Source organism: Scomber japonicus, chromosome 10 (assembly GCF_027409825.1).
Source record: "Scomber japonicus isolate fScoJap1 chromosome 10, fScoJap1.pri, whole genome shotgun sequence".
NCBI lineage: Eukaryota > Metazoa > Chordata > Actinopteri > Scombriformes > Scombridae > Scomber > Scomber japonicus.
The window spans coordinates 18,999,672-19,026,893 of NC_070587.1; the positions used below are offsets into that span (position 1 = coordinate 18,999,672).

Consider the following 27,222-nt stretch of genomic DNA (forward strand, 5'->3'; position numbering starts at 1 on the left):
TAACAGGTCTCTTTAAAACAGATGAACAAAGTGGATAAGTGATTTTTAATTTTCAAATAATAGATTTATTGTCAAACATAAAATAACATACAGTGCTTTTCTCTTAGTCAAAAATCGGACAGTCTTTGCATTCAGTATGAATCAGCGGAAACAAAATGATAAAAAAAAAAAAACATGTTGCTGTTTGTTTTTTAACCAACACATTAATTATGCAGTTTAGGATTCTCACAGAGATAAGTCAACCTATCATAACCTGCAGCACTGTTGCTTTCTATGTATTTATGTCTGATGTTCATTCATCAAGACTCCTGATGTCAGTGCGGATGTAACATGAACAAACACATCACTATATTGATATTGTTAATAGGGGAAAAAACTCATCAATCAGTCAATCTCACATTTACTGACCAACAGATCAGGATAAATATGCTGTTGACTATATCTCATAGAGAATCTGTGTGTATCTGACCAGACCTGCGTCACACTGAAGGTATGCATCTACGTACAGCTGTAATAACTCCGCATCATTGGCTGAACCAGGCAGGCCGCTTCCTGGCTCTCTCCACTATCCTCTTGTCTTTGTCCTGCTGGCTTGGCGTCTCACCGTCATACAGGACGACGGTCTCCGTAGCCGGCGCCCTCAGCGGACCACCTTCCATTGTATTAATCTGCTGGCGAATCAGTGCAGTCTCCCTGCACACCTTAGCGTAACAGAAGCCGCACAGGATATGTTTCTGCTTCAGGTGGCCACACTCTGGACACGGCTCGATGTTATTCTGAGAGAGAGACAGAGAGTGCAGACTGTGGGTCACATAATATGAAACTGCTGCTGTATCACCTCAAACATATCTTTGGCTAGTTGTTGTCCAATATTTACACAACTATTCACATATACATGATAAGCTTGTGCTGTTTTAATTAATTTATTTTTTTTATTGTTTATTTACTTGTGTTGTTTTGAATGTTTAGTTGTTTTTTTGTGCATTTTGTTTTGTTTTTTCCTTCTCTTTTTTTGGCTTGTCAAAAAAGGGGTAGGACTAAAAAAGTTATTTACTTCATCCTACACCCTTTTGAACATGGGATGATTATTGTTTTGTTGTCTGTCTAAAACTAAACTAACTAATATCAGTGACCCTCTACTAGAGATATGAACATTTACACACAGAGGGTCACTTTAATAATTGATTATACTGAATTTCACATGATTATCATTGACAGTACTGTTGTTAACAATGATTTCCTTGAGTGCTGACATATACATACAGTATACACAACAAGGGAGGAATGGGTCATGATGCTTGTTGTTTTATGAAACTTTTGTGGTATTGTTGTTTGTGTTTTGTGTGTACTTTGTAACTGAGATTTGTGCTTTAATAAATGCATATGTAATGTTGTGTTTTGTGCTTGCGTTAATGTATATACAATCACTGGCCTCTTTATTTGGTTCACCTGTGCAATTTAATTCAATCCAATACAACAACTCTGCTATACATTCTACATTTATCGAGTTTAAACATTTTCAGTTTTTGTTAACATTGTCAAGAAGGTGATAATTCTACTTGCTACATGCTTATTATTGAGGTCATAGTGGGTGATAGTGGTGTATTAGGGTGCACTGTATTGGATGGTGTTCCTAATATTTTGTCAACTACATTAACATACATGAGGGGGGCAAAATATTGGGAACATCATTCAATATATAAGACATCGTAGTACGCTACCACCACCTCAGTAATAAACAAAGTAGAATTACCACTACCTACTTTTTGACAATGTCAATAAAAACTGAAAATGTATAAACTGTATTGGACTGAATAAGACATCACAGGCATACCTAATGAAGTGACTGGTAACTGGAAGTATTGGTAAGTTTTGTGCTTTAATAATTGTATACAGTATGTAATGATTGTGTGTATTTTACTGTAGAGTCTCCATCTAGAGATGGGCACTGCAAAGTAGCTTAGGATATAAATACTGTGGTATGTGGCATTAGTTCATACTGTATACTTGTCTCTATACACATACACATGAAATAAAATAATGTCTGAAGAGAATAAAGTTGACATCTCAAAACATTTGCTAATCTATCAGTACAGACAGAGAAGAAGTCTAATTAAGACAATAATTGTTACAGCTGTGTTCTGATGTGAAATTCCCATTAAGAGGATCCATGAATGTCTCTATTTCACTTACCTTGACTTTAAGGAGTTTGGAGTCAGCTCTCCTCCTGGTCCTGTTAATCTCTATGGTGCGTCTCTTCTTTGGTGCTGCCATCCACAGGATGCTGTCCATGATGCCAGGAGGCTGCTCCTCCATATCCTCCTCCTCCACCTCAGGCTGGATCTGAGGCAGCAGACTGGGGCCATTCACTGCCAGAGCTGGAGCTGCACATAGGAGACAAACAGGTGAAAAACAACTCACCACGTCCGGGGTGAGCAGAACATGGGAAACAGGTATAGAAGGACAACTAAGAGAAGACAAAGCTGCTGATAACAGGTAACAATAGGTAACACTTTGTTTGAATTGAAAGGAAATGTGTGTATGTGTGTATGTTTGTGTCATAATAGCATGGTTAGCATTAGCTAACTAGCGTCCTAATGTCCAGCAGTCCACTCACCCAGCTGTCTGTCTATCGTCAGTCCGGCCGCCTGCAGAAGTCTGCTCTCAATGTGTAGCAAAGAGCACCTGAGGCTGTGCACTAACGCAGATAAATTCATCATGTCTATTGGCAGCACGTTTTCACTCCTTCTAACATGTCAAACAGCTCACGGTCATCGAGATACAAAATACGTCATCAAACACCGACAATAAGCTACACTTCTTCGTCTATTAATTGTCTCAGGACAAGACAGATTTCAGCGTTGTATTTCCATCTAGTGGTAAATTTCTATAACTGCACCTCAGTGCCTTCATACTCTTCTAGTCTATTCAACCAAAACCCACATAGTTTTCAAGTCAGCTAAACCAAGACAAGTCTTCTTTCTGTATATAGGCTGGCTCTAAATTATAGACATATCTATAAAGTCAACTAAAGTTATACATATGTTCTATAGTTCCATAGAAATCTATAACTGTCCATCTCATTATAGATTTCTATCTATTCTATCTATGGCTATAGAAACTATTTCTAACTATGGGAGTTATCTATAAAGTATACAAATTATGTATAACTATAGAAACTATAGCCTTTGCCTCCAGTTATAATATTTATTGGTTCTATATTATCACCATATGTTTTACAAATCTTGCTTGACTATGCTTGTGAAATTCAACTGGAACATAATCATTTTTTATCTTAAATTATGCTTTAGGGTGTTCTTTTAAAAAAAGACATAGGCTATGTGTTAGTAGAGAAAAATTTTAGATTTAGATTTCTAAAATGATATTAAACATATAAAAAGAGTTTACACAATTTATAATATCACCTTTTTGCTCTTTCATTGTATGACAACATTACTAAAGTCTAGTATACTAATGTATTGATGATGCTGAATAATTATTATAATAGAGTCTTTCCTTAATCCAAATTGTACTTGGGTTTGTGAAAGGCGCCATATAAATCACACCTATTATTATTTATCATTACTTATTTCATTAGCAAATTTACCATGAAATATGCGTGATTTTGTTTTAAGACACAGAAAAGATAAATCAGGTAAATGTTTAACCTTTTATTGGTTTATTTCAGTCTCTGGCTGTCGGGTGTAGTAAGCTACTTCACACCACGGATGAATTAATGACAGCAGGGTGTAGTTCCCTCGCCGGTTGCCAGGTGGAGATGTTCACTTTCATATAGATTCTCGAGCCGCCAATCAACACACAGTCGAAGAAGAAGAACAAGATGGCGGAACGAGGCTACAGTTTCTCCCTCACCACATTTAGGTAAACTTTGTCAAAAAAGCCATAAAATTGAAACAGGCATCCATGCTTTCTGGCTATCGTGGTTGTTTTTGAACAGCGGCTTGATAAAGCGAATGAACGGTTTTCTATTTAGTCTTAAAAGTAAGGTTTTTGGAGCCGTTGTAGTCGATGCACTGTCATTGCCGGATAATGAATCGGCTAAACTGTTAGCACGTTGGCTAGCGTGTTTTAAATGAAACCATGAAGTAATTCACTGCTGCTGTTATCACTGATAAATAAAACTTTATTAATGATCGAAGTTATGAGCCTCTTGTTGAACAGACCGAAACTGGTCAGTTTTTCTCGCTAAATATCCCGAGTCGTAAAGTTAGCTAGCTCAGATGAGTCAGTTGTTTTAGCTTTTGCTTTCAGTTTCGTCTTTTTTCCATTGTTATTACACGATCAATCTGGTGTTGCACCTGCAGTAATTATTTTATGTGCATAATGTGATGGTGTATTTCTCCACAGTATGGCAGCATTATAATTATGCAGCATCCTGTATTTGTCTCTGCAGCCCCTCAGGTAAACTGGTCCAGATTGAATATGCCCTGGCAGCTGTAGCGGCTGGAGCTCCTTCAGTCGGCATCAAAGGTAAGGAGTCAAATTCATATTAGGACCAAAAGTGAACTGTGAGCTTTTCTTTGAGGGTTATTGCACCATTGTCGAGAAAAGTCAAATGCTTTTAAGTTTAAAGCTTCAATTAAGTCTGACAAAAAACCACGAGTTCTTGATTGTTATCAAAGGATGCTGCAAGATGTGGTATAATACAGAGTTAAAGTCATTATTATCATTATGTGTCAGTATAAAGTGAAACAAACGGACTCACATTGGAAGTAGAACTGTCTCCGATGTATTAACTCCATTCTTCAAAGTAATCTCTCCTGAGTGTGCATAAGGACAAATGCAGAGGGCATTGGACTGTAGGTTAAATTGCTGCAGTTTAGAGGTTCTAACCTTAACAAAAGGAGAGTGAAAGTGATGAACTAAATTTGTTTAATTTAAAAGGTTGTTGTGTGCAGAAAGGTAGAAAAAATAAGATAAAAGCAGTGAGTTGAGGTAATAGATGGTAGCACATTAATCTAAGCACTCACCAGCATCTGAGAAATAGAATTGGCTAGGTAAATGTGATGAAGTGTAAAAAAGTAATTAAAGTTTTACCTTTCCATCTGCAGAAAAGTAAAATAAATGGGTTGAGATAACAGACTCCAATGTAGCAATCAAAGCACTCACCAGCATCTTTAAATGCTGTGTTTGACAAAGCAGGGGTGAAGCTGATTTGAGAAAATTAATGTTAATAAATTAGTTAGGATTTGTGAAATCACTAACACTGATTCTCTCTTTTGATTTTCAGCTTCAAATGGCGTTGTCCTGGCGACAGAGAAGAAACAGAAGTCCATTCTGTATGATGAGCAGAGCGTTCACAAAGTGGAGCCCATCACTAAACACATAGGCATGGTGTACAGCGGCATGGGGCCGGACTACAGGTGGGCTTTCCTTGTGTTTGAAAGGAGTGACAGAAGCAGCAGGTGGCGATAGACTGTAGTCTGTATCTGCAGCCACTTGATGCAAGATATTCCAAGCCTCATTTGCATAGCTGCTCACCAAATATTTACACAATGAGATTTGTGATAAATAATCATCAGTATTGTGCATATAACGATAAGTGGGTAAAAGGAAATAATGGAACAGACACAACAATCTGCTAAATTCAGAAAATGACATAATTTTACTCTAATGCAACCTTTAGAACCAGGAAACACAACATTTATGCTGCCTCACATTATTATAATATCCAAATTCTAACATCTATCATATCACAATATTGATATGATATCAATATATATCGTATTAGCACAAATTTTACGTTACTATCAACCATTTTCCAAAGTGTTCTATACAGTGTTTAGATTGATTACCTGCCTTTCAGTCAATGGTATTCTGGTGCTTCATTGTTTAAAATTTCACCTGCAAACCCCCCCATATTAATATGTGAAAACACATACTTTGGAAAGTGTTTTCCTCAGGTGGTATTTGTATCTACAGGTGTTGCAGTTAAGATCTGGCCTCCTCTTGTGCACACATTAATGTGTTGTATCCCTCCATGTTGTGTAAAGTCCACACAGTCTGTATGACCACTGATTCTCACATACACAAGGTTAATGAGTCATGTCCTCGCAGGGTTCTGGTCCGACGAGCCAGGAAGTTGGCTCAGCAGTACTTTCTGGTTTACCAGGAGCCAATCCCCACAGGCCAGCTCGTCCAGAGAGTGGCCTCTGTAATGCAGGAATACACACAGTCCGGGTGAGTATAAAAAACAGACAATAAAACACACACTGCTCATGGTCATATCACCAGATTTATTCAACTGTGTTGTTTTCTCCTCCAGTGGAGTGCGTCCATTTGGGGTGTCATTGCTGATAGCTGGATGGGATGAAGACCACCCCTACTTGTTCCAGTCAGACCCTTCTGTATGTTCTGATGTTCACTTTCTTATTTGCATATTATATCTGAATTAATTTGACACATATTCCAGTCACTCTGTCTGCAAGGACTCCAATGTAAAGAGAATATTATTTATAATACTGTATATGACAGAAGTGTAACTTGTTGCTGACTTTTTTTTCTCTTCTGTTGCTGATTGGCAGGGTGCATATTTTGCATGGAAAGCAACAGCCATGGGAAAGAACTACGTAAATGGAAAAACATTCCTTGAAAAAAGGTACAAGCTTAAAGCAAAATATATTTTAATTGTATTGTGTAGATAAAATGATACATGCAGCAAATGTGTTTATATGTGAATGTTTATCAATGGGCTGAGCTTTGTACTTGCTGTATGCTATTGTATATATTACAGTTCAGTTACATTCATCTTAAAGAGCAATGGCTCTGCATGTTAACCATGGCTATCTCAATAATCAAAGGTGATGAATACAGGTTTAACAAGACAGTTTGCTGTTGTATAAATTAGAGATATAATAGATTCAAAGTTGTGGTTCAGTTTGAAGCATTTTTAGCATTGTCAGGCCTTTTTGAGAAAAATCTGAAATAATACAAATAGTTTTTATTACTGATAGCAAATGAAAACCATAAACTAATATGATGTTGGTTCAGATACAATTCAAGCTTCAGTTTGATCTACAAATAAACTTTAAGAGTGTGGTGTTTAAAATCGGTAAAAAAAACTGGTAAAACCCTTTTTGTTTTCATTCTCCAGGTATAACAATGATCTGGAATTGGAGGATGCCATCCACACAGCCATCTTGACACTGAAGGTATATTGTTTGTTATAAAAAAAACAACCTTAAACATTAGAGTCTTTGTTCAGTATTGTAGTGTCTTTCCTTTTTATCAGTCATTCACACTCCCACGTCTTTGTGTTTCAGGAGAGTTTTGAGGGTCAGATGACAGAGGAGAACATTGAGGTGGGGATCTGCAACGAGGCTGGCTTCAAAAGACTCACCCCGGCCGAGGTGAAAGACTATCTGGCAGCTATTGCGTGAACACACCCTGCGTGGTGATGAGGGGAGGGCTCTCTGGCCACATTTCAGAACGGAGACGTGACAGCGCAGTAGCCAACAGTTACATGACACATCTTTTTTATACCACAAAATCATTCCATGACCATATTGTGTTATGGCTGCAGAGTTTCTGCCCTGAGAACATGAAAGTACATCCATAACTTCAATTACTAACACAATTATTCATGTGAGATAACATGCTTAGACATGTGTGCATATTCACTGAAGGCCTTTGTGTGTGTGTTCAACTAATATGGCTGCCACTCACAAATGCATTCACTTGACTCCCATCAGGAAGTAGCAACTAATTGGCTTTTTTGTCAAAAACATGTCTGTACTGTGAAATGTGGCAGTTGGCTACTGTGCATATGAAAAGTAAATGTGGGCTCTGATGAGTGAAATCTCAAGTCTTTTGTTGAATCCTTCAGTTTTCTTACTGTTGTTCCAGTGGCAATGCAGTTCTTCAAATCAAGCACCAGTGCTTTGTGCATTTATTAAACTGAGATAACTTGTAGCCATTGCTAAGTGTGACGGATGGCCTGTGGTTGCACAAGGAAGCCAAAATAAATAACTGTAGTTACAGGCCAGACAGATCCTTGTTGTGTGGGTGATTTGTTCTTCCCCAACTTGTTTCCCCTCAAAGCTTCTGACTGCACTTCATCGGCATGCCGCAAACACACTAGAAAGGAGGATAAACAAAAAGAGGGCAAAAACAGAGGATCCAATAGAAAGCTTGAGATTTTACTCTTAAGAATCTGGTTGCTTGTACAGCAATTTTACAAAATGTACTTTTTTTTTCAGACTAGAAACAATTCTAGAGTTTGTACTTTCTCTTCTGGTATCTGTCAGTTATTCAAATAAAAAAAGATGCTGAGTTCATGTTGTGTCTGTGTGAGTCTCAAAGTTAATGTACAAACATGTAAAATGTCAACATGCTGTCAGCTGCTACGTCATGGTCTGTGTACATCAACCGGAACACCTTTCCAAAATTTACATGTATCCCTACGCCCATGTTACGAATGAATAGTGAAAAACGTATTAAGAGTGAATACTCATCACTGACCATCTACATCTGACTATTACTATTATGGTTTAGAAACATTTATAATTTTGCAGGTGGTGGATCTATATTTTAAACAGGTTTATTTGAAAACAAGTTTACAAGCACCATGTGTATATAATTTGAATCTTCAATACATTACATCAGGAGGACTAAAGAGTGCGATAAATAAAGAAATAGTTAAATTAGTTGTAAAGTTTACAGTGGTCATATTTTTAAACAGCTTTTTGGTATGTACATTCAGACATTGAAGAACTGTATTCATCTCAGATAATTTTGGCTTTTTGCTTAAGAATTTGGATTTGTAACAATAATTGGCCAAAATAGTAAGAAGATAAATCAAACAGAGCTATAAACACAGTTTCCTGTTATATTCAATTAACCTAAACAACAGGTTTCCAAAGTAATACAAAGTGAATAAATATGATCAGCTATAAATCGTGGCGATTTACTCCATCGTTATTTTCTATGTGGACAATATGTCTCTGGGCTCCTAACAATGTTTTTCTTGGAAGTCTGCAAATGATCATTAGTTGGATAAAACAAACATTAAAGTATATCGCCGGATCTATTTTCCTGCGCGGCAACACTTCGATAGATACGTCACGACCTGTGATGACGTTTGTGGCGCCAGAAATCAGTTTAGAGGAGGCTGTGTTTGTAGGCTGGAGGACATTCGCCGTTATCTGTGCTATGTTGGCGGCACTGTGAACGCTGGGACACTTTTTAAAGGCGGGATATCGGCTGATAAGTCCGGTTTGGAGTCAAAATGGTGATGCTACGCAACAGCGGCGGTGTCGGAGCTGAGTCGGTGGCTACAACTCCGAATCGGAGGTCGGTGGAGTTGGACACAAGCTCGGAGTTTCTGTCGCTGCTTCCCGCCTCACAGAAAAAGTCCGCCCGGGTGACCCGCTCCTCCCGGCCGCTGGACGAAAGCTTCAGCAGCCCGGAAAACAACGCGGTGAATGTAAGCGTGCACATACAGACGGCCGGTCTTCTATCTCCACTTGTTTTGGTGGATAAACGCAAACTTTTCTGTCATATTTTTGCTAGCGTGCTAAGCTAACTACCCTAGCTACCCTGTCAGCTTGTCACTGACTGACAGATTAGTAATCATCACTCAAAGTCTCATAACATTTCACTTAACTCATGTCTTTCTTTGACATATTTTTTTCCGTGTCATATATAACGCCCACTTCTGACCTCGCCAGCTTAAAATAAACAAATCCTCTTAATATTATTGTTTTGTTCAGTGTTGTTGTTGTGTTATGGTCCTATTATAATAACGTTAGTACTAGATCGAGTTCACTAATCATGGCCTTATTCTAACTTAGATGTTATAAATGTCTAAGGTGGTGTGTTATGATGTTCTTGTAAGTCAGTGGTTCTCAAAATGAGGTCCGGGGACCCCTAGAGGTCCTTGAGGGGGTTCCAGAGGGTCTCCAGCAAAACATAGGGGAATCATTTGTTTTCAGTATAATTTCATCCATAAGTATCACAATGACAGGATGTGTGACTTTCTGGTCATGGCTTTCAATCACTTTCTGTAATAAAACACACAAATCTTATCAGATGTGGGAAAATCTGATCAAATTGGGGTCTTCTGTGGTCAGTAATTTGTAATTTGTGTCAGTTTAGAGGTCCTTGACTTGAAAAAGTTTAAGAACTACTGCTGTAAGTTGTGGGGATTTTATTGGAGGGAGGGAAATGATTTCATTCATGAATGCATTCTTTGATTAAGTCATTCAGCTTGGAAAAAATGTGCTTAATAGACTGTAACCAAACGTTTTACAGTCACTATTTTTTTTAAACTGTACAAACCTCTGTTGTGCACGCTTGACATGAATATCCAGTTTTATGGGTCATAAACTAATAGATGCATGATGTACTGTAAGCAAACTATTTGCCCAAGTTTTAGGACATTGTTCTTATTCTAAAAACAACACACTCCCTCAGATACAGATAACAAGAACCTTTATCAGATCGAGTGCAAAGGCAGTGATCAGCAGCAGCACCCATGGGGCAGATAGTGTCTTAGTGACTCAAAAGTCAGATATTAACACATTTGCCGCAGTGAGGAGAGGCCTTTTAGCTTCCAGTCAGTCCAGTCATGGGACAGTGACTGCTACCCAGCAGACCTGTCTCACCAGTTCGTTACAGATACAAAAACACATTGATGTATTTTAAATGTGTAATCCACGTATTTATATTTATAAATTAGATATCATACTTCATGTATGAAATATATGGAGTTAACATGTTGTAGGAGCATTTACAGATTTTAAAACAGAAATTTAAATTCAAGATATTAAAGCTGAAGCAACTTAACTGTAAGTAAATGTGGTTACTCATAATTTCACCTGCACCTGCACTCCTGTCGACTCAGTAAAGATAGTGAACTAGGGAATCATACTGGAAATGTCTATCCTATGCAGACCTGAAGTTAATACCCTTTAGGCTATAATTAACTTGATTTCCTAATTCAGTATAGTAGACACTACTGTAAATGATAAACTTATAATGTGACCATGCCAGGGACATGCTGATATGAAGCAGGAGGAGGGAAGTGTTCTCCATCACACCCCGAGGACCCGAGGAAAAAGAGTTAAACTGGAGGTCTCCTTTGCGGACATGGATCCGAAGACCAGCAGCCCTGCGAACGAAGACAAGGCCGGAGGCTGCTGCACCAGGTAATAACAACACAGTTTATAGCTGTTTGATAATTAGCTATATGTTTAATAACCGCTCTCCAAGACGTCATGGTAGGAGTGTATTTTCGCAGAGTAGTGAGATTTTCAGGTTAAGTATTACAAGTAGAAAATTGGTCACTCACATAAAATGAGCAATGGCTATTATATGTATATGTGTGTGTGGGTGTTCCCATTAAATTCCCATCACAGCTGACTTATGTAAGCAGGTCTTGTTATTTTCCCTCAGTGTTGGTGTCAAAAGAAAAGCAATTCATTCTCCAAGTTAGGGCTGCAACTACCAAGTATTATTTTTTATATTTTAGTCTGCTTACATTTTGTCAGTTAATCATTTGGTCTGTAACGTTTCAGAGAACGAAGCAGGAGGTTTTGCTTCAAACTGACTGAAATGATTCAGTGATTAGTAGTTGATATTATTATTATTATTATTTTTGGTTAACTAATTATTGATTTTATTCATCCTCTCTCTCAGGAAATCATCCAGGCTGCAGAGAGAGGGGAACGCATCCAGCAGCAAGAAGCAAGCAGGTACAGTGAACTACAGTGTCTTTCCATAGAGCACTTGCACTCTTAAATTACACAGTACGTGGAGCAAGTTGAATAGAAGTTAATATCTAGCAGGGCCCATACGACTAACAGGCTCACAAAAAATGTTTCTGTCTGTGTGGAAGATGTTCCTGATGAAGTTGAGGGGTCCTCCACTCCCAAGAGGAGCCGTTTTAACCTGCAGAGCCGGGAAGTGGAAGAAGAAGAGGAGGAGGAGGAGGAGGATCGCTCTGTGCGACGTAGTTCCCGAATCACCAGATACAAACTTGATTCCCGAAATCAGTCCGTGCTCTACGACCGCCTCATCACCAAGTGAGTTCAGTAACATTCACTCCAGTTTCTTTTGTCTCCTTCCTTCTTTTGTCTGTTTTTTTTTAAAAAAAGGTGATGTATCACTGAAAGTAGTACCCAGTTCACATATGCCAAGCTAATGAGTGATCTAAGTGATGAACATTGATAAAAAATCCAATAAATTCTTCCTCCTCCCTTAGCACTGCTGAAGCTGTTCTCCAGAAGATGGACGACATGCAGAAGATGAGACGCAGACTGAGGAGCAGAGACACCGAAGAAGAGGTAATAATCCACACTTTTTTCATTCAAACATGGCATTAAGCAACGGAGGGGATTTTGTTTACTGCACAACATGTTACGAACCTCTGTAATCATAATGTTAATCAGAATTGAACTTGTTGTCTGTGAGCAGCTGGGAGTGTACACCAGAGGCAGAATGAAAAGGTCTCTGAGGACAAACGTGGAGAATAAAGACACACAGGAGGAGAACCAAGGTGAGATAGTTTAGGATTAAAGAACACTTCAGGTACACAGTTTGGGTTCGAGATCAAAATATACTTTATTTGTCCACATGGGGATGGTTACTGTGGGGAATATTGAAAGCAATCTTGTGTATTTTTTAACCTGGACCTCATTTCCTCATCATTTTGTGTGATTAATGTGGATAACAGTATTTGAAACTGATCAAGTATTGAGCAAAAGCATTTCAGCCAGAAGCTGCTAAACAGGCTGCAATGTAAGTCTTAGGGGTGTTTGTTTTTGCCACTGACAGGCTCTGATTATTATACGCGTCTGACAACATTGTGGAAAGGACCATACAGAGAAATCATATGTTTTTCTTTACTTTCTTTTGCTTGAGCGAGTCTATTTATTGTTTTGGCTGACCAATTCTCACTCAAGGACAAGAATATACTTCTTCTTTATCTTTTAGATAAAACCAAACTATGCTTTCTGTACTCCAACAAAACAAACTCCTTCCTGCACTCCTCTCTCCAACTCTATCAAGGCTGAAAATTTAGCTGATATTTCACAGTAAATCAACTGTCAGTCACAAAAATAAGCACTTTTCCTGGTCATACATTCTCAGGGTGTCATTGCCCCAAAGGATTACACTGAAACCCCCTTTCACAGCTGCTGACTAAAGCACTCTCACTCAATACTGGACCTGTTTCAAAAACTATTGTTCCCATTAGTCACTTAGACACAAAAAGATGAGAAAATGCAGTCCAGGTTGAGGTCCCTGGGGGTCGCTTTAAGGCATGTTGGTGTAGCTCCATTCACTGCTAGAGAGAAATCACGCTGACCTTCATACTTCTCAAGGCACCAAGTTTGTGTGTTCTTCATCCTAACTTCTATCAAATCATTAAAAGCAGAATTGTTCTCATTTAGTTTTAAAAATTGCAATCTAAGCAGCATGATATTATGAATAATATTTTAAAAATTTTATTTAATAGCAATGATATGCTCCTGTGTTGAGTGGTCTAGGTGTTGGTAGTGTCTCTACACAACTCAACGACCTCACCGTGTACAAACTTTTAGCTTCATCTTTGTATGTAGTTCATACCTTAATATCTCTTTCTTCTTCTTATTTTTTTTAATCTTTTGTTTTTATTATTAACAGCAGGGGATGAGGATGAACACGATGAAGAGGAGGAGGAAGATAGAGAAGATGAAGATGATGAGGAGGAGGAGGAAGAGGAGGAAGAAGATGACGATGAAGATGGCGAGGATGAGGATGAGGAAGAAGACAACCAGAGGCGTTACGACTTCAGACAGCGAAAGACTGTGGTTCGCTACCAGGCCCCACAGGACGGTACTGCTTCTTGTTCAGCTCCATCAACAATAGACCTTTTTTTTATTTATTTATTTTTCTTATTTTACAGGGGCGAGGGCCATTTTTGACATGTTACAGTAGCAAGAACACAAGTGTGAATAATAATATGAATAATGGCTGAATTTCTGGTCCGGGTATTGTTCATGCTGTCATGGGACACTGGAATAGAAGTGAACTATCATTAATGTTATTAGTAACAGCTGTGCTCTTCCTGCTATAACTATACCTGCTGTGAAAAGACCTGTTGATAATTAGGTAGATAGATTCAACTTCATTGTCATTACACACAGTAGGCAGTTAGCATCTGACCAGATCAGCAAACAATAGTACCTGCTGCAAAGATCTTTTATAATGGGAGATGTGTCTGCATGTTAAACGTTTAAGATACAAAAAAGAAATAAAAAAAGGCAAAATCCAGTAGTTATTTCAACTTACTTCACAGCAGCGCTTTGGCATGTAGGGCTACTCTATAATATGCACCTACAAAGTAACTGGATTATTTGTTAGAATGATTAAAGCAGATTTGGCACAGGAGGGGCCATTAGTCATTACAGAGTTGAATATTTTGCAATGTGAGCATTTAGCAGCTGTTACATACTTAATAAGCATCAATACATTCACCTGAATATCTGCTAGCGTTCCACTGAATTTGACATTTTGCATCAAATGTTTTGTCAGAACCCAGAGAGCCCAGGAAGCGCAGCATGTACTTCAAGGACCACTCATCTCCTACCAGACGCAGGTTCAGATTCAGCTCAACGGCCCCAAGGAGCCCCTACAACAGGAGAAGAACCAGCCTGTTAGTATGACAACTCAGCCACTAACTTACTATAGGACACATTGTACTGATTATCTTGAAGTGTGACTCGCACAGTTAATTTCATCAAAGTTTATTCTGTAAGAAAACAAAATATTTAAGAAGTCAAACCTGACAGCTTTTATACTCACTCATATATATCAAACACTCACACAGACAGGGCCAAACCAGCATTACATTACAACAAGTTGTTATTTCTTTATTCTGTCCTGGTATCATAGTGCTGTCTCTAATAGGCATTAGAATCATCATTGCATGTTAAATCCATCCCAAAACTCCCTTTTTCCCCTCTTTTTTTCTGATTCTCTTCCTCCCACCCTCAGGAGTAGTTCTGAGAGGTAAGAACCTGAACTACTTATCTTTGTTGGTGTTTATTAGTCTGTAGTTTGTTTGGGATATTGTCTGTCTCTGCTAACACCGTGGTTGTGGTGGAGTGGTACTGTGGTTCAAGTATTGAGACGGTGAACCAACATCATTGATTATACAATCAAAATATACATGTGTCTAAATGGTTAAATGAGAAGGCTTTCAGTTAGTTCACACGGTAGATTGCAATGTCTCTGTTGCAAATCTGAAAATGTGGAATTGGCAGCCTTTCAAAAGTTAAAAAAGGGGACAATCTTGATTTTTGATGTGATTTATTGATTTTCTTCGAATCATCAAACAGCAAATATCACTAACACTGAATTCCCATATTTCCATTTTTGATTGGACACCATCTTCTTCTCATCATTTTGTGTTAGTTGATATCTTCCTTTTTTGAGTTTTTATTTATTTATTTTTAATATGCATCTAATTGGGAGATGCACCGATACTGACATCAGTCCCCAATACTGACTCAAACAGCTGGATTGGGTATTTTATATATTTTTATTAAACAACAGTTCAGTAAGTTTTGCAAAGTTAGGAAAGCAATGTTAAAGTCAGGCCTGATGTTGTCTTACACATAAAGGAATGATCCCAGTCTCTTCCACATAGTGAAGCATACAGCTTATTAATTAAACACTGGTATCGGATCACTAATTGATATTGATTAACACCCCAAAGACCAAGTATTGGTATCAGGACTGAAAAAGTTTAGATCGGTGCATCTCTAGTCTAATTGGAAGCGTCCCTCACATTTAAAAAGATTAACTTGTCAAACTGAACATTTAAAGTCAATTCTGTAAATCAAGCACACTTCCTGTATTGTTCAGGTAGTCTTTCAATCAGGTGTCATGAATGGTGATTGTGTTGTTTGAAGTGGTTGGATGTGTTATTGTTGCACATAACGCATAATCAAATACCATCTTTCTTCTAAATCCATGGATCATTACTGTTGTTTCAACAATGTGTTTGTATTCATGACAAACGGATACATTCTAATCAGTGAGTAATGATGGCGTGTGTTTCACTTACAAGTATTGACTCCTGTATTGTTGCAGAGAGTGACATCAGTTCATGATACACTCACCACCAACAGATTAGATTTAACAGCTGCTTTTGCATCTTTCGCAATAACAGACGGAGACACGCCATCCACAGTAGTGACTCCACGTCCTCCTCGTCAGACGATGAGAAATTCCAGAGGAGGAGAAGTAAGAACAGGAGCCGGTCAGTCAACAGGTGAGAACATCTGCAGCAGCTGTCAGAAACACAAGTACAGCTGGATAACAGCTGCGTTCTGAACACAAATGTTGGCAACAAATGATTAAATAGAAGATACTGCATAACAATCCAATAGATAGATCAAAAGAATTGGTGTGACATTAAACTTTCACCCAAAAAGTTTTACATTTTATTAGTTTATATCTTAATTACTGCATTGTAGGGTTAGGGTTAGGGTTAGTGTGGGTGAGTAAAACACTTGAAGCCTGTTTTATTTTATTTTATACCTTTTATAGATAACTGTCATAACCAATAAATTACACCTAATTACTGATGTGACCTCTCCTATCCATCGTCTCATTTTAACAACAGTTCTCTACAGATCAATGGGATCAGTATCTTAATGTGTTTCATATAATTTACTCTATATATTACCTCGATATAATGAATGTGAGAAGTGATGCTCATGTGTTCCATGTGTCTCGTGCAGATGTCTGCCAATGAACCTTGTTAAAGAAGACCTGCTGGGAATCCATAAGGACAGGATGAAGATCGGAGCCAGCCTGGCAGATGTGGACCCCATGCAGATAGACAAGACAGTAAGCTGCAGGGACACAGACAAAGTTGAATTAGCTGGACAGATCAAATAATGAGAAAATAATCTGAAATAACCCTCTTTGTGACCTCAGGTGCGCTTTGACAGCATCGGAGGTTTGAGCAGACACATCTCAGCGCTGAAGGAAATGGTGGTCTTCCCTCTGCTCTATCCAGAAGTCTTTGAGAGGTTCAAGATACAGCCACCCAGGTAAGCTATGTGTGTTTGTGAACAAGAGCAAGCGTTCATACTTTGCAGAGGAAAAATGGCACCAGTTATAGTTTTCCATTTATTTTAAGTTCTGTGGCTCAATATTTCATTTAGGTGTACTTTTATATGCACTAACATCTGTATCTCATCTGTATTTGTCTCTGTTTTTAGGGGCTGTCTATTTTACGGTCCTCCAGGCACGGGGAAAACCCTGGTAGCCAGAGCGCTGGCCAACGAGTGCAGCCAGGGTGAAAGGAAGGTGTCGTTCTTTATGAGGAAAGGAGCTGATTGCCTCAGTAAATGGGTGGGAGAATCTGAGAGACAGCTGCGCCTACTGTTTGATCAGGTAAACCAAAGTCCTCATCAGTGTACAACGTGCTTTTAAGGATGCTTTTTCCCTCCCTCTAGTTTGTGGTGGTTTGGATCTTCTCAATTGAATCCAGTTAGAGATTTTTTCAGAAAGCAGATACTTTCAAACCAACACGCTATATTTGAACACATTAATGTTATTAACAGAGTAAATCAAGTTAATGTCTGTATCCTTTTCTGAAAATAATGCAAATTTTAACTAATTGAATCTGAATTGAATTCCTTACAGGCATACCAGATGCGTCCATCCATCATCTTCTTTGATGAAATTGATGGTTTGGCTCCAGTCAGGTCCAGCCGACAGGACCAGATCCACAGGTGAGCAGCACTCCTCTTCTGCAGTGTGTGTGTGTGTGTGTGTGTGTGTTTGTTGAAAACTCTGACATAAGACATTTACAATAAAATGAAATATTGCATCTTGATCATTATGTCAGTATTTAACATTGATCCTCTTGTGCCTAATTCATATGACAACAATCACAATTAAGTGCATGCATCAATATGACATAACCTCCACAACTACTGAATAGAACAACTGCATATGTAAGTCATGCTTAATGTTGTGCACTAGCAGGGATTTGAAACATCTACAGCTTCACAAATTCCTAAAAGTCACTACTCCACCCTGAATGAAACTTTCATTTTCCTCAGTGTGTTGCAGTTACAGTGAGTGACAAAACTTAAATCTGTCTCTGTAGCTCCATTGTGTCAACCCTCCTGGCTCTCATGGACGGATTGGACAGCAGAGGAGAAGTCGTAGTGATCGGAGCCACAAACAGACTGGACTCCATCGATCCAGCTCTCAGGCGACCAGGACGCTTCGACAGAGAGTTCCTCTTTGGCCTGCCTGACAGAGAGGTGAGATACTGTAGAGAGATGGCCATGCTTCTATTTATTCTGCGTCCTGAATCATGAAAAGTACTTTAATATTGGTGAAATCACTTTTCTACTGGACTTTTTATAGTGTTACATATTTTATAGTGAACAGCTCCTCTAAGTTGTAGTGGAAAAAAAGCAGCAACATGGCATTAATAGTGGACCCCGAGAGCATTCTCACAAGTTTGGGCTGAGGTAGTTGAGGGTTTTCAATTGATACAGCTGGTCACTGTTAATATTCTTTTTACCCTGTCAAGTATTGAACCTGAAATTGAAATGCAGTGATCTCTCTTTTTTTATGGCAGGCGAGGAAGGATATTCTGAAGATCCACACCAGACAGTGGACTCCTCCACCTACTGACGCTTTTCTGGAGGAACTGGCAGATAAATGTGTTGGTACGTTTGCATATACACAAAATACACATCTGAGGTTGTTGCTAAGCTTCTCCTTGCATTAGGTTACAATTGTCTATACAGTATAATAACAGGTAAGGAAGACGTTTTTATTTTGCAGTAACGTACCACATGTTACCATCAAGTAACTTCTACCAGAAATGATGTGTAACCTACCCAAAATGATCTTCTGCAGCTCCACTTAGTGAAATTCTTCAGGAAACACTGCACAAAGCTTTGTACACCTAAAACTAAAGTTTGCTAATAGTCTTAGTGCCATTACCAACAGGCTGTTTGTCTTTACTCGGTAGGTTATTGCGGAGCAGACATCAAGGCAGTGTGTTCAGAAGCAGCCCTGTGTGCATTACGGCGGCGCTACCCACAAATCTACTCCTCATCTCAGAAGCTTGTGCTTGATGTCAACTCTATCGCCATCACAAACAAAGACTTTATATCTGCCATGTCCAAGATGGTTCCCGCTGCCCAGAGGTATGTCCAAGATAACTTATATATTTTTTTTTCTTAGTTTTTTTTTTTTGTGTGTGTGTGTGTGTTACTATTCTTACACCCTTAGGGCCAGTTTCTTGCATGTGGCTGTTGAATAAATGCAATTCTTGTGATTGACAGGGCTGTAGTGTCACCAGCCAAGGCCCTGATACCTGCCATCCGTCCTTTGCTGAGCGCCGCCCTGCAGAACCTCCTGGACACAGTGAGCAGAGTGTTTCCGCATGCTGAGCAGGGCTTAAAGAGGAAGAAAGAACAAGGTGCAGTCCTGCTTCATCTTTTTTTTCCTCCCATTTTGACTTGCAGTTACTCTGGCCATGTTCATGCACTCATTCATTTAATTTACCAAATTAATTGGCTGCTATCTCCATAAATTACTGACTAGATCACACCTTAAATTGGTTATTTGACAACCTTTTTTGATGCTTCAGTTAGACATCAGGAGTCACTCTGTGTGTGTGTGTGTGTGTGTGTGTTCGTTCAGATCAACCCTGTGGTTTGTCTGAAGATGATCTGATGTTCAGTGAAGACGAAGACTGCTCCAGCAGACAGACGTCTCACTCTCAGCTCCAAACACCTTCTGCTAAAGGCCTCCTCAACCTCAACAGGTGTGTAAGAGATAATGCAGAAAGGAAATATATCATTTGTTGATCTACCCTTTCAGATTTTTGTTAAGTATCATTATACATAATTTCTAGATCAAGTCCTTTTTTGCATTACTGTTTTCTTACTATTTTTTAAAAGTTTAAGATGTAAGAAACAGCTAAGAGGAAGTAAATATTAAATTAATTTGAAAAATCTTAAGGTAGTGGCAGAGCTACAGGATGGAGGCTATACCTGTGTAGTTCTGGACCTTTTACTGTGCTTACTTCACCTCCTTTTTTTCATTTATCTTAACTTGTCATCTCTAAGTTCTGCAAGTGTTTGCTATCTCAGTGACCCAGATCCTTTTGAAGATCATTTGGGAAACTTAATTAGCCCTCGAGTTCAGTTCAGTGAAAATGAGTCTGAACTCCCCAACCACCTCACCCACCTCTATGCCATCCCTCCATATGTAGAAGCGTGTTGAGCCAGCCAACCTCCTACCGTCCCAGGATGCTTTTAGAGGGTCGACCAGGTTCAGGTCAGAGCTCTCATCTGGCTCCTGCAGTCCTCCATGCACTGGAGAAATTCACTGTGTACACACTGGACATGGCTGTGCTGTTTGGAGCCAGTGCAACTGCACCAGAAGAGACCTGTGCTCAGGTAAACAAAATACCTCCGTGCTAAACCGAATAAGATATAGTAGTAACATAGAGCAACATTAGATTTGAGTGGGGTGCAATCTAAACCAGTATTTACATTTCATATACCCAAGATCCATAAAATTACGACTAATTTAGATTCAAAATGCTGGAGTTTTGGTTCTTGCAGCCTTGTCAAATTCAGTGTGTCCTTCTCAGTGGACCTCACTGGCCCAAGTGGCTGCTACAGAGAATGTAGTTCATGGGCCCCACCTCCCTCTGCCATGGGTACTGGGGATAATATGTACTACAGACACATACTATTGTGGAAAAGCTGTGATAATAGCAGAGGTGAATGAGCATCAGTGTTACCAGAGCTCAAAACTCTGTCTTTTTTACCAGCAGTTAAACAACCCTAAAGCATTTAATTCATGATGATGAAATACAAAAAAGCAAGCAAATCCTCAATTTTAAGAAATTGTCGCCAGCAACTGGAACTGCAACAATTAAACTGATCCTGAAATCTACATGTCTTGCTGTCTGTACCATCTTATGTTTATAAATGTATAATTCTACTACCGTCTGTAGATTTATGTAAATCTCTTTATTATTTGTAAATACCGATACCATAAGGTGATATTTCCATGTCACATGCTCTGCAGATTTTTGTTGAAGCCAAACGAACCTCTCCCAGTATCCTGTACATCCCTCACATCGGACAGTGGTGGGAAACAGTGGGTCCGGCTTTAAGAGCGACCTTCCTCAGCTTGCTCAGCTCCATCCCTGCCTTCGCTCCCATACTGCTTCTGGCTACCTGCAATCTACAATACGCCCAACTCAGTATGGAGGTATGGAAATATAGTAGTGGAGTCACACACTCATCTGCAAGAACGCCCTTCCCTCACCTCTCACCTTTTCTCACCACAGGTTCAGGAGTTGTTTCGTGTGGAGTATGGGGAGGTTTTCCACGTCCCCGTCCCCACCAGCAGGGAAAGAAGAAACTTTTTTGATGACCTGATCCTTAACCAGGCTACCAAGGCCCCTGCCTCTAAAAAGAAAGCTGGTGAGAAATAAGTGTGTGTGTGTATACTTGATAAATGTTGATAAATGACCTCGTGTGTCACATGACACCAGCTTGGCTTGGCAACAGAGGAGGGTGGTGGTGATGCGTCATGTGATAACACCCATTAGCCACAGCACAGCCAGCACTTGGTGTGGTTAATCTGACTGTTATTAAAATGCCTGGCAAATGTTCCTGAAACTGGCTGTGGGAAGAGGGAAAATATGAGGATGGGGTTACAAAAGTAGTAAGATTATGTGTTTGTTAGACACTTTTTTAGAAGAACAAAATAATTAAGTAGTGTGTGATACAGGACGTTTCACGTACAGGATGTCGGAGGTTAAATACAGAAAATAGGGGAAAATGTCTCTGCAATGAAAGTCAATGTAACCTTAATGACTTAGCACTTTATTTTCAGTGCATCATGTCAAATTCTCAGTGCGAGTAGACAGCGAGATCATCCTCATTCATGACCAAAATGGACTTTATGCAGCAGGAGAGGTGAATGCTGTGGTTCTTGTGTGTGTGCACTTATATATAATATAATATATAAACTAATATACTGAATAAACATACATGTAGTAGTGTGTGTTAAGTGTGAGTATGTGCGTGAGGATCGAGTGCTTCTGTTAACTCTTCTCTCTCCTCAGTGCTCCATGCATTAGAGGTGCTTCCAGTCGCCCCTCCACCTCCCCCACGTCAGCTGACAGAAGAGGAGGTCCAACGATTGGTGGAGCAGGAGGAGAACACCCTCAGGGAGCTCCGCCTCTTCTTGCGTGATGTCACCAACCGCCTGTCCCAAGATAAACGCTTCAAGGCTTTCACAAAGCCTGTGGATCTCGAGGAGGTAGCTGTTTTATTATATTCGGTTCTCTCCTAATCTCACAATGCCTCATAGAAAGCTGACTCACTGTCAGCCAAGCTGAGAATAAAATGTTTGTTGTCCTCCATCAAGTAGGTTTCTGTTTAAGTGTGCCACAGTGTCTTCTATTAAACTCCCACTGGGGGGCGCCAAGGTCGAGATTTTAAAATCCTACAAATACAGATTTAAAAACAAAAAAAAGTGTAAAATAAATGACTTGATTTTATCCATTAAAATCCCTTTATAGCAGTACTCACAGCAGCCTCTTTGTCACATATTTTAGGTTCCAGATTACGCTGAGGTGATCAAGAAGCCCATGGACCTGTCAACAGTTATCACTAATATCGACCGTCATAAGTATGGGACAGTCAAAGAGTTCCTTCAAGATGTGGATCTCATCTGGCAGAATGCCCTCGAATACAACCCAGACAGGGACCCATCAGGTACACACACACTCCCCACACTCATGCAGAATACAGTTTATTACATACAATAACTAATTAGATGGTTTAACTGTTTAACAATTGATTTAGTTTTAATTATATTTCGTCTGATTAAAGAATGATGAAAGAAATGCTTATTTTGCTTGTGTTTGTTTGTGTTTCTTCTAGACCGCCAGATCCGCCACAGGGCTTGTTCACTGAAGGACACTGTCCACGCCATCATTACAGAAGAACTGGATGAAAATTTTGAGAAGATTTGTGAAGAGATCCAAGTGTCACGCAGCGGGAGAGGTGAAAGCTTTGTGTGTGTGTGTGTGTGTGTGTGTGTGTGTGTGTGTGTGTGTGTGTGTGTGTGTGTGTGTGTGTGTGTGTGTGTCTTAAGAGGCAAACGTCACATGATTAACTTTGATCTTGCCTTTGGGATAATTTATTTTATCACTGACATTCTGTGTTCAGTTTTCAAATATCAACCAGGGAAGATAATTTGAGTTAGTGAGGGCTGACTTCACTCAGTGACTTATTTAGTTTGAAAACTATTTTGAAATATTTTACCAAGCTCATGTTTTTAATTTGATACTACCATATTTGCCTTTTGTATGTCACTCAAACTAATATAGAAACTGCACAATTGCATCTACTATTTAAATCAGGCCACTAGTTTCAGAAGATTCATGTTTCATAAAGCATTTTTTGTGTGTGTTTTTTTCTCACCACCACAGGTTGCTCCACTGCACAATTTGCTCCCACCTACTACCATGTTCTTCCTAAACAGCCCAATCCTCCTGCAGAGGTCAAGCTTAATGACATGACCCCACAAACTGAGCCAGCCGGAGCCAGCACTTCATTCACTCCCATTACAACTGCCTCAACTGTTACAACACCTAAAACCTCAGGTAAAAAGTCTCGTAAATAACAAAAAAACTAATAATTCAGGTTCAACAATTACACCAAACAATCGTTTATATCTTTCTGTCCCTCCAGCCCAGAAGAAGAAACGTCGGAAGAGTCGCTGGTCTGCTGGCATCTATGCAAAGAGGAAGTCTTCCTCCTCTCCTCACGTGTCCAGAGATGATGCACAGTTAGACTCTGATGAGGATGAGGAAGATGGGGATGATGATGAGGAGGAGGTTGAGAAGGGAGGAGCGGCAGAGTATGATGAGGGAAATGGAGGAGAGGAGGTAGTTGATCTAGAGTCAGTGCCTGCAGCAGGTCAAGAAGGTAGTTTTGGGTCCTCTGAAAAGGAGCAGGTCAGCCAGGAGGAGCGTAAGGAGAAGGGGAGAGAGGAGAGGAGTCGAGTTGATGAAGATGAGGTTACTGTGTGTGCAAACGAAAAACCAGAAGGTGACAAGCAGGGACAGAACGAAAAAGAAAAGGTGGACAAAGCTGTCACAGATGAGTCGGGAGAAAACAAAAAGCAGAGAGAGGGGGGAGACGAGAGCAGTGAAATGACTGCAGTGAACACTAATGAGGACAGCCGCACTGAGACTGAAGCAGGAAACAATGGACAGTCCAGCACAGAGGACTGTGATGAAACTCACAGTGAGAAGCGGACAGAAACTGAGACTGAAAAAAGTCAAACTGTAATACAGGAGGATGACATGGACTGCGAGGTGGCAACAGTAGAAAAGGCCGAGCAGAAGAGTGAGGCTGCGACAGTAGAAAAGGCCGAGCAGAAGAGTGAGGCTGCGACAGTAGAAAAGGGAGAGCGCAATAGTGAGGCTGAACCAATGGAGGTGGACGCATCAGTAACTTCCACAGACCCCTCTGCAGCTGTCAGAGATGACAGTGGCACAGCCTCAGGTAGGATATTAACACTGTCTTACACTCAGGGCTATAGGACTTTATGAGTGGCTTGCAGGGTTCAAAATCAACTTTTTTGCCCACCAGCCACTTGTTTAATTTTAGAGCATTTGGCTGCTGATTGCTGCTAATTTTGGGTCCTGGTGGCTCGTATTTGTCTAAAAATGTAGAGAAAATAGCCAAGTAAATACATCAATCATTAAATCCCTATTGTTACTAATTTATTATAGTGGCATGAATATCTTATATCTGCCTATATGTGTTTGTGTCTCAGAGCGCAGCGGGAGGCGATTGACTCGGGCTCTAAAGAACGTTGTGCAGCAGCAGCAGATGATGGATGTGGGGAAGACTCTGCAGATCCTGGACCAGGAGCCTCCTCCTCTGGTGGTGGACAGAAACAAATTAAAGGTGTGGAATTTTATGCTCCTCTTCTTTTGTCCTGTACTTTGGGGGGTTTCTTCAGATTGTAGTATAAAGCTTGACAGCTATAAAAGCATTGTAATCTTTCTGTCTTTTTTTCTTGCTTCTCCAGGAGCTGTTGGAGAGAGTTGTGGCCAAGACTGATGGCTATGAAGTCGTCAAGCTGGAGAAACTCTACGCTCTGCTCTGCCAGAGCATCTACAGACACAGACGAGATTACAACAAAACTGCTCTAATACAGGTTAGTATTGCACTGATTTTTGTAGAGCGGATATGAACTAGAGGAACTTTTTCAATGCACACATTTGACTTATTCATACCAGGAAAAGCACAGGTATAACTAATGACCTGAATGTTGGTAAGTTGTGTATATAAACATAAGTTAATAATTACACCTGTACTTTTTCTGCTGAGATGTTTAAAAATATTTGCAGTATTCTATTTTTCCCCGTTTTTATTCTTACAATATTCTATATTTAGTATTGGTTACATTTCTATTTCATATTATTAACATGGAAGGTTTTTTTTGGCCTAAAGTACTTTAATGTCTCTAATCTATTGTCTTTTTTCTCTCCATCTTTTCATTTAATCAGGAATTGGAACAAGAGATTGAAGACTTCTGTTGACTTTTCAACAAGAACAACGTTTTTTAAATAATTGTGCCCGTCATCCTTACAGCTGTGTAAATATAAAAACCTTAGTTATATTTTGGTAGAAATCCACAGGCACATCTTTTTGTGCAGGAACTAAATCTTTGTATTTTACCTCTTTTGTCTATATTTAAATAAAACTTCTTTTTCTCTCTGAAATGGTTCAGTATACCTTTGTGTGCGCTCCTCAAGATGAACACTACTAGACTAACTCTGTAAAATTAGTTTATGATATGAGCTTTGCTATGAATTTTAGCCAATCCTGACTAATTTCTTTGTGTCATTGCTCTTCCAGTATTTTGTCAATATTGTTTTTGGCTTTAAAAAAAAAAAAGTGTCTATAATTGAAATGTTGCTTGTCAGAAGTCTGGGCCAACAAAACCTCACTGATGAAATTAATAATTGTCCTCTACATATAGTGCAAGGTGAAATAAATGTTTGTAGTTTACACCCAGTTAATAAGGTACTCTCTCTAATATATATATACTGTGTTACAAGTTATTAAGCAGATGACTGTTTTACTGTCAAATTGCCAAGCATTTACAAAATATTTAAAGTCCCCTTCCACTCAAACATGCTTCAGTATGCAGAATGACTACTACAGTTTGACTACTAGTTTTCAGATTCATCTGCTCACTGAAAATCTGATTTTAAGGGGCAGATTTGAGACATCACAAGTAGTTTAGATGCTGATCTTGGTCCAATAATCAATTTAGTGTGATGTGGAAAATGGAAGCCTCCAGTGCACAAACACTAAGACATCTTGTATCCAGCAGGAGAATTTGCGAATTTGAATATTTTAGTAGATTTTTGAATTTATTGTAACAAAGAAAGAGAATACACATCTTGAAGCATGTCTGAAGGGGATCTTTAGGCTGGCTCCAATTGCTAAAATTAATTTGAACACAGCTATGGTGAATAATACGGCAGTGCAGTGTTGCCTGGTTAAACAAAAGAAAGTAGAAATGGTTGATTATGATGAACAGAAAAACGAAAAAAGCGCGAACAGCGGGTGTAGTGATGCGGAGAGAGAGCTCACAGTCAAAGTTGTCCTCAAGTAGCTTCAAGCTGCCCTCACAGGTCATGTAAGGACACTTTGGCACACAGCCTGTTCGGGAAAACGCTGAGTCTACGGCCTTCTTCACGTCAAATGACACCCCATACTTCTTCCTAGACGCTGTAAAAACATTTCTATCACAACCACAGTTATATATTCTGGGAAAATAGTCTACTTTATTGCTCCAATTTCCTAAAAAATATATATTTAGAGCGCACACAGCAAGAGTCGCCGAGGAATGACGTCAGGACGTATCACATAGAATGATGACGCCGTTTGATCATTATTATTAAAAAAAAAAGCCGTTAAAAATATCTGAGAAATAGGTCAGCAAACTAAAACTGCACCGGACAGATTATCAATGTGACTGCTCTGCTTGTGTTCATGGAGCCTTTTTAAAAGACGTGACCAGGGCATGAAATAACCTGTTTCCAGAAGAGGAGAGAGAGAGGTGTCCGGTGTTTTCAGCATCTGCAGCCGGGAGCCGGAGCCGTTAGAC

General features: G+C 39.4%; 3 protein-coding genes and 1 non-coding gene across 5 annotated transcripts; 3 read left to right on the forward strand and 1 right to left on the reverse strand.

Moving 5' to 3' along the window:
* Positions 1 to 48: 48 nt before the first annotated feature.
* On the reverse strand, positions 49 to 2,778 carry mrpl32 (mitochondrial ribosomal protein L32). Its single transcript, XM_053327029.1, has 3 exons — positions 2,618 to 2,778; positions 2,194 to 2,384; positions 49 to 776 (listed from the first exon to the last, which is right to left on the reverse strand). The coding sequence occupies exons 1-3, from the start codon at positions 2,718 to 2,720 to the stop codon at positions 525 to 527; spliced, it is 546 nt and encodes a 181-aa protein (XP_053183004.1). The 5' UTR covers positions 2,721 to 2,778; the 3' UTR covers positions 49 to 524.
* Positions 2,779 to 3,823: 1,045 nt separating this feature from the next.
* Positions 3,824 to 8,295, forward strand: psma2a (proteasome 20S subunit alpha 2a). Its single transcript, XM_053326926.1, has 8 exons — positions 3,824 to 3,882; positions 4,415 to 4,491; positions 5,252 to 5,384; positions 6,079 to 6,201; positions 6,287 to 6,368; positions 6,546 to 6,619; positions 7,115 to 7,172; positions 7,284 to 8,295. Exons 1-8 carry the CDS (start codon positions 3,842 to 3,844, stop codon positions 7,398 to 7,400), a joined length of 705 nt encoding a protein of 234 aa, XP_053182901.1. The 5' UTR covers positions 3,824 to 3,841; the 3' UTR covers positions 7,401 to 8,295.
* Positions 8,296 to 9,235: 940 nt separating this feature from the next.
* LOC128366529 (ATPase family AAA domain-containing protein 2-like) lies at positions 9,236 to 25,771 on the forward strand. Of its 2 annotated transcripts, none has more exons than XM_053327261.1 (30): positions 9,236 to 9,445; positions 11,014 to 11,168; positions 11,659 to 11,714; positions 11,858 to 12,044; positions 12,224 to 12,305; positions 12,436 to 12,517; positions 13,645 to 13,836; positions 14,536 to 14,656; positions 14,998 to 15,012; positions 16,178 to 16,279; positions 16,752 to 16,860; positions 16,951 to 17,066; positions 17,238 to 17,412; positions 17,665 to 17,753; positions 18,134 to 18,293; positions 18,617 to 18,707; positions 19,016 to 19,193; positions 19,332 to 19,468; positions 19,693 to 19,816; positions 20,267 to 20,453; positions 21,094 to 21,279; positions 21,359 to 21,494; positions 22,142 to 22,338; positions 22,637 to 22,796; positions 22,965 to 23,087; positions 23,516 to 23,689; positions 23,778 to 24,596; positions 24,871 to 25,004; positions 25,129 to 25,257; positions 25,610 to 25,771. In XM_053327261.1, the coding sequence occupies exons 1-30, from the start codon at positions 9,248 to 9,250 to the stop codon at positions 25,640 to 25,642; spliced, it is 4,647 nt and encodes a 1,548-aa protein (XP_053183236.1). In that variant the 5' UTR covers positions 9,236 to 9,247; the 3' UTR covers positions 25,643 to 25,771. The 2 variants fall into 2 exon arrangements, with proteins under 2 accessions (XP_053183236.1, XP_053183237.1); XM_053327262.1 differs by having other exon boundaries at positions 13,648 to 13,836.
* LOC128367158 (small nucleolar RNA SNORA5) lies at positions 20,617 to 20,750 on the forward strand. Its single transcript, XR_008321923.1, has one exon. It is a non-coding gene; the product is annotated as a small nucleolar RNA SNORA5 (small nucleolar RNA).
* Positions 25,772 to 27,222: the final 1,451 nt, after the last annotated feature.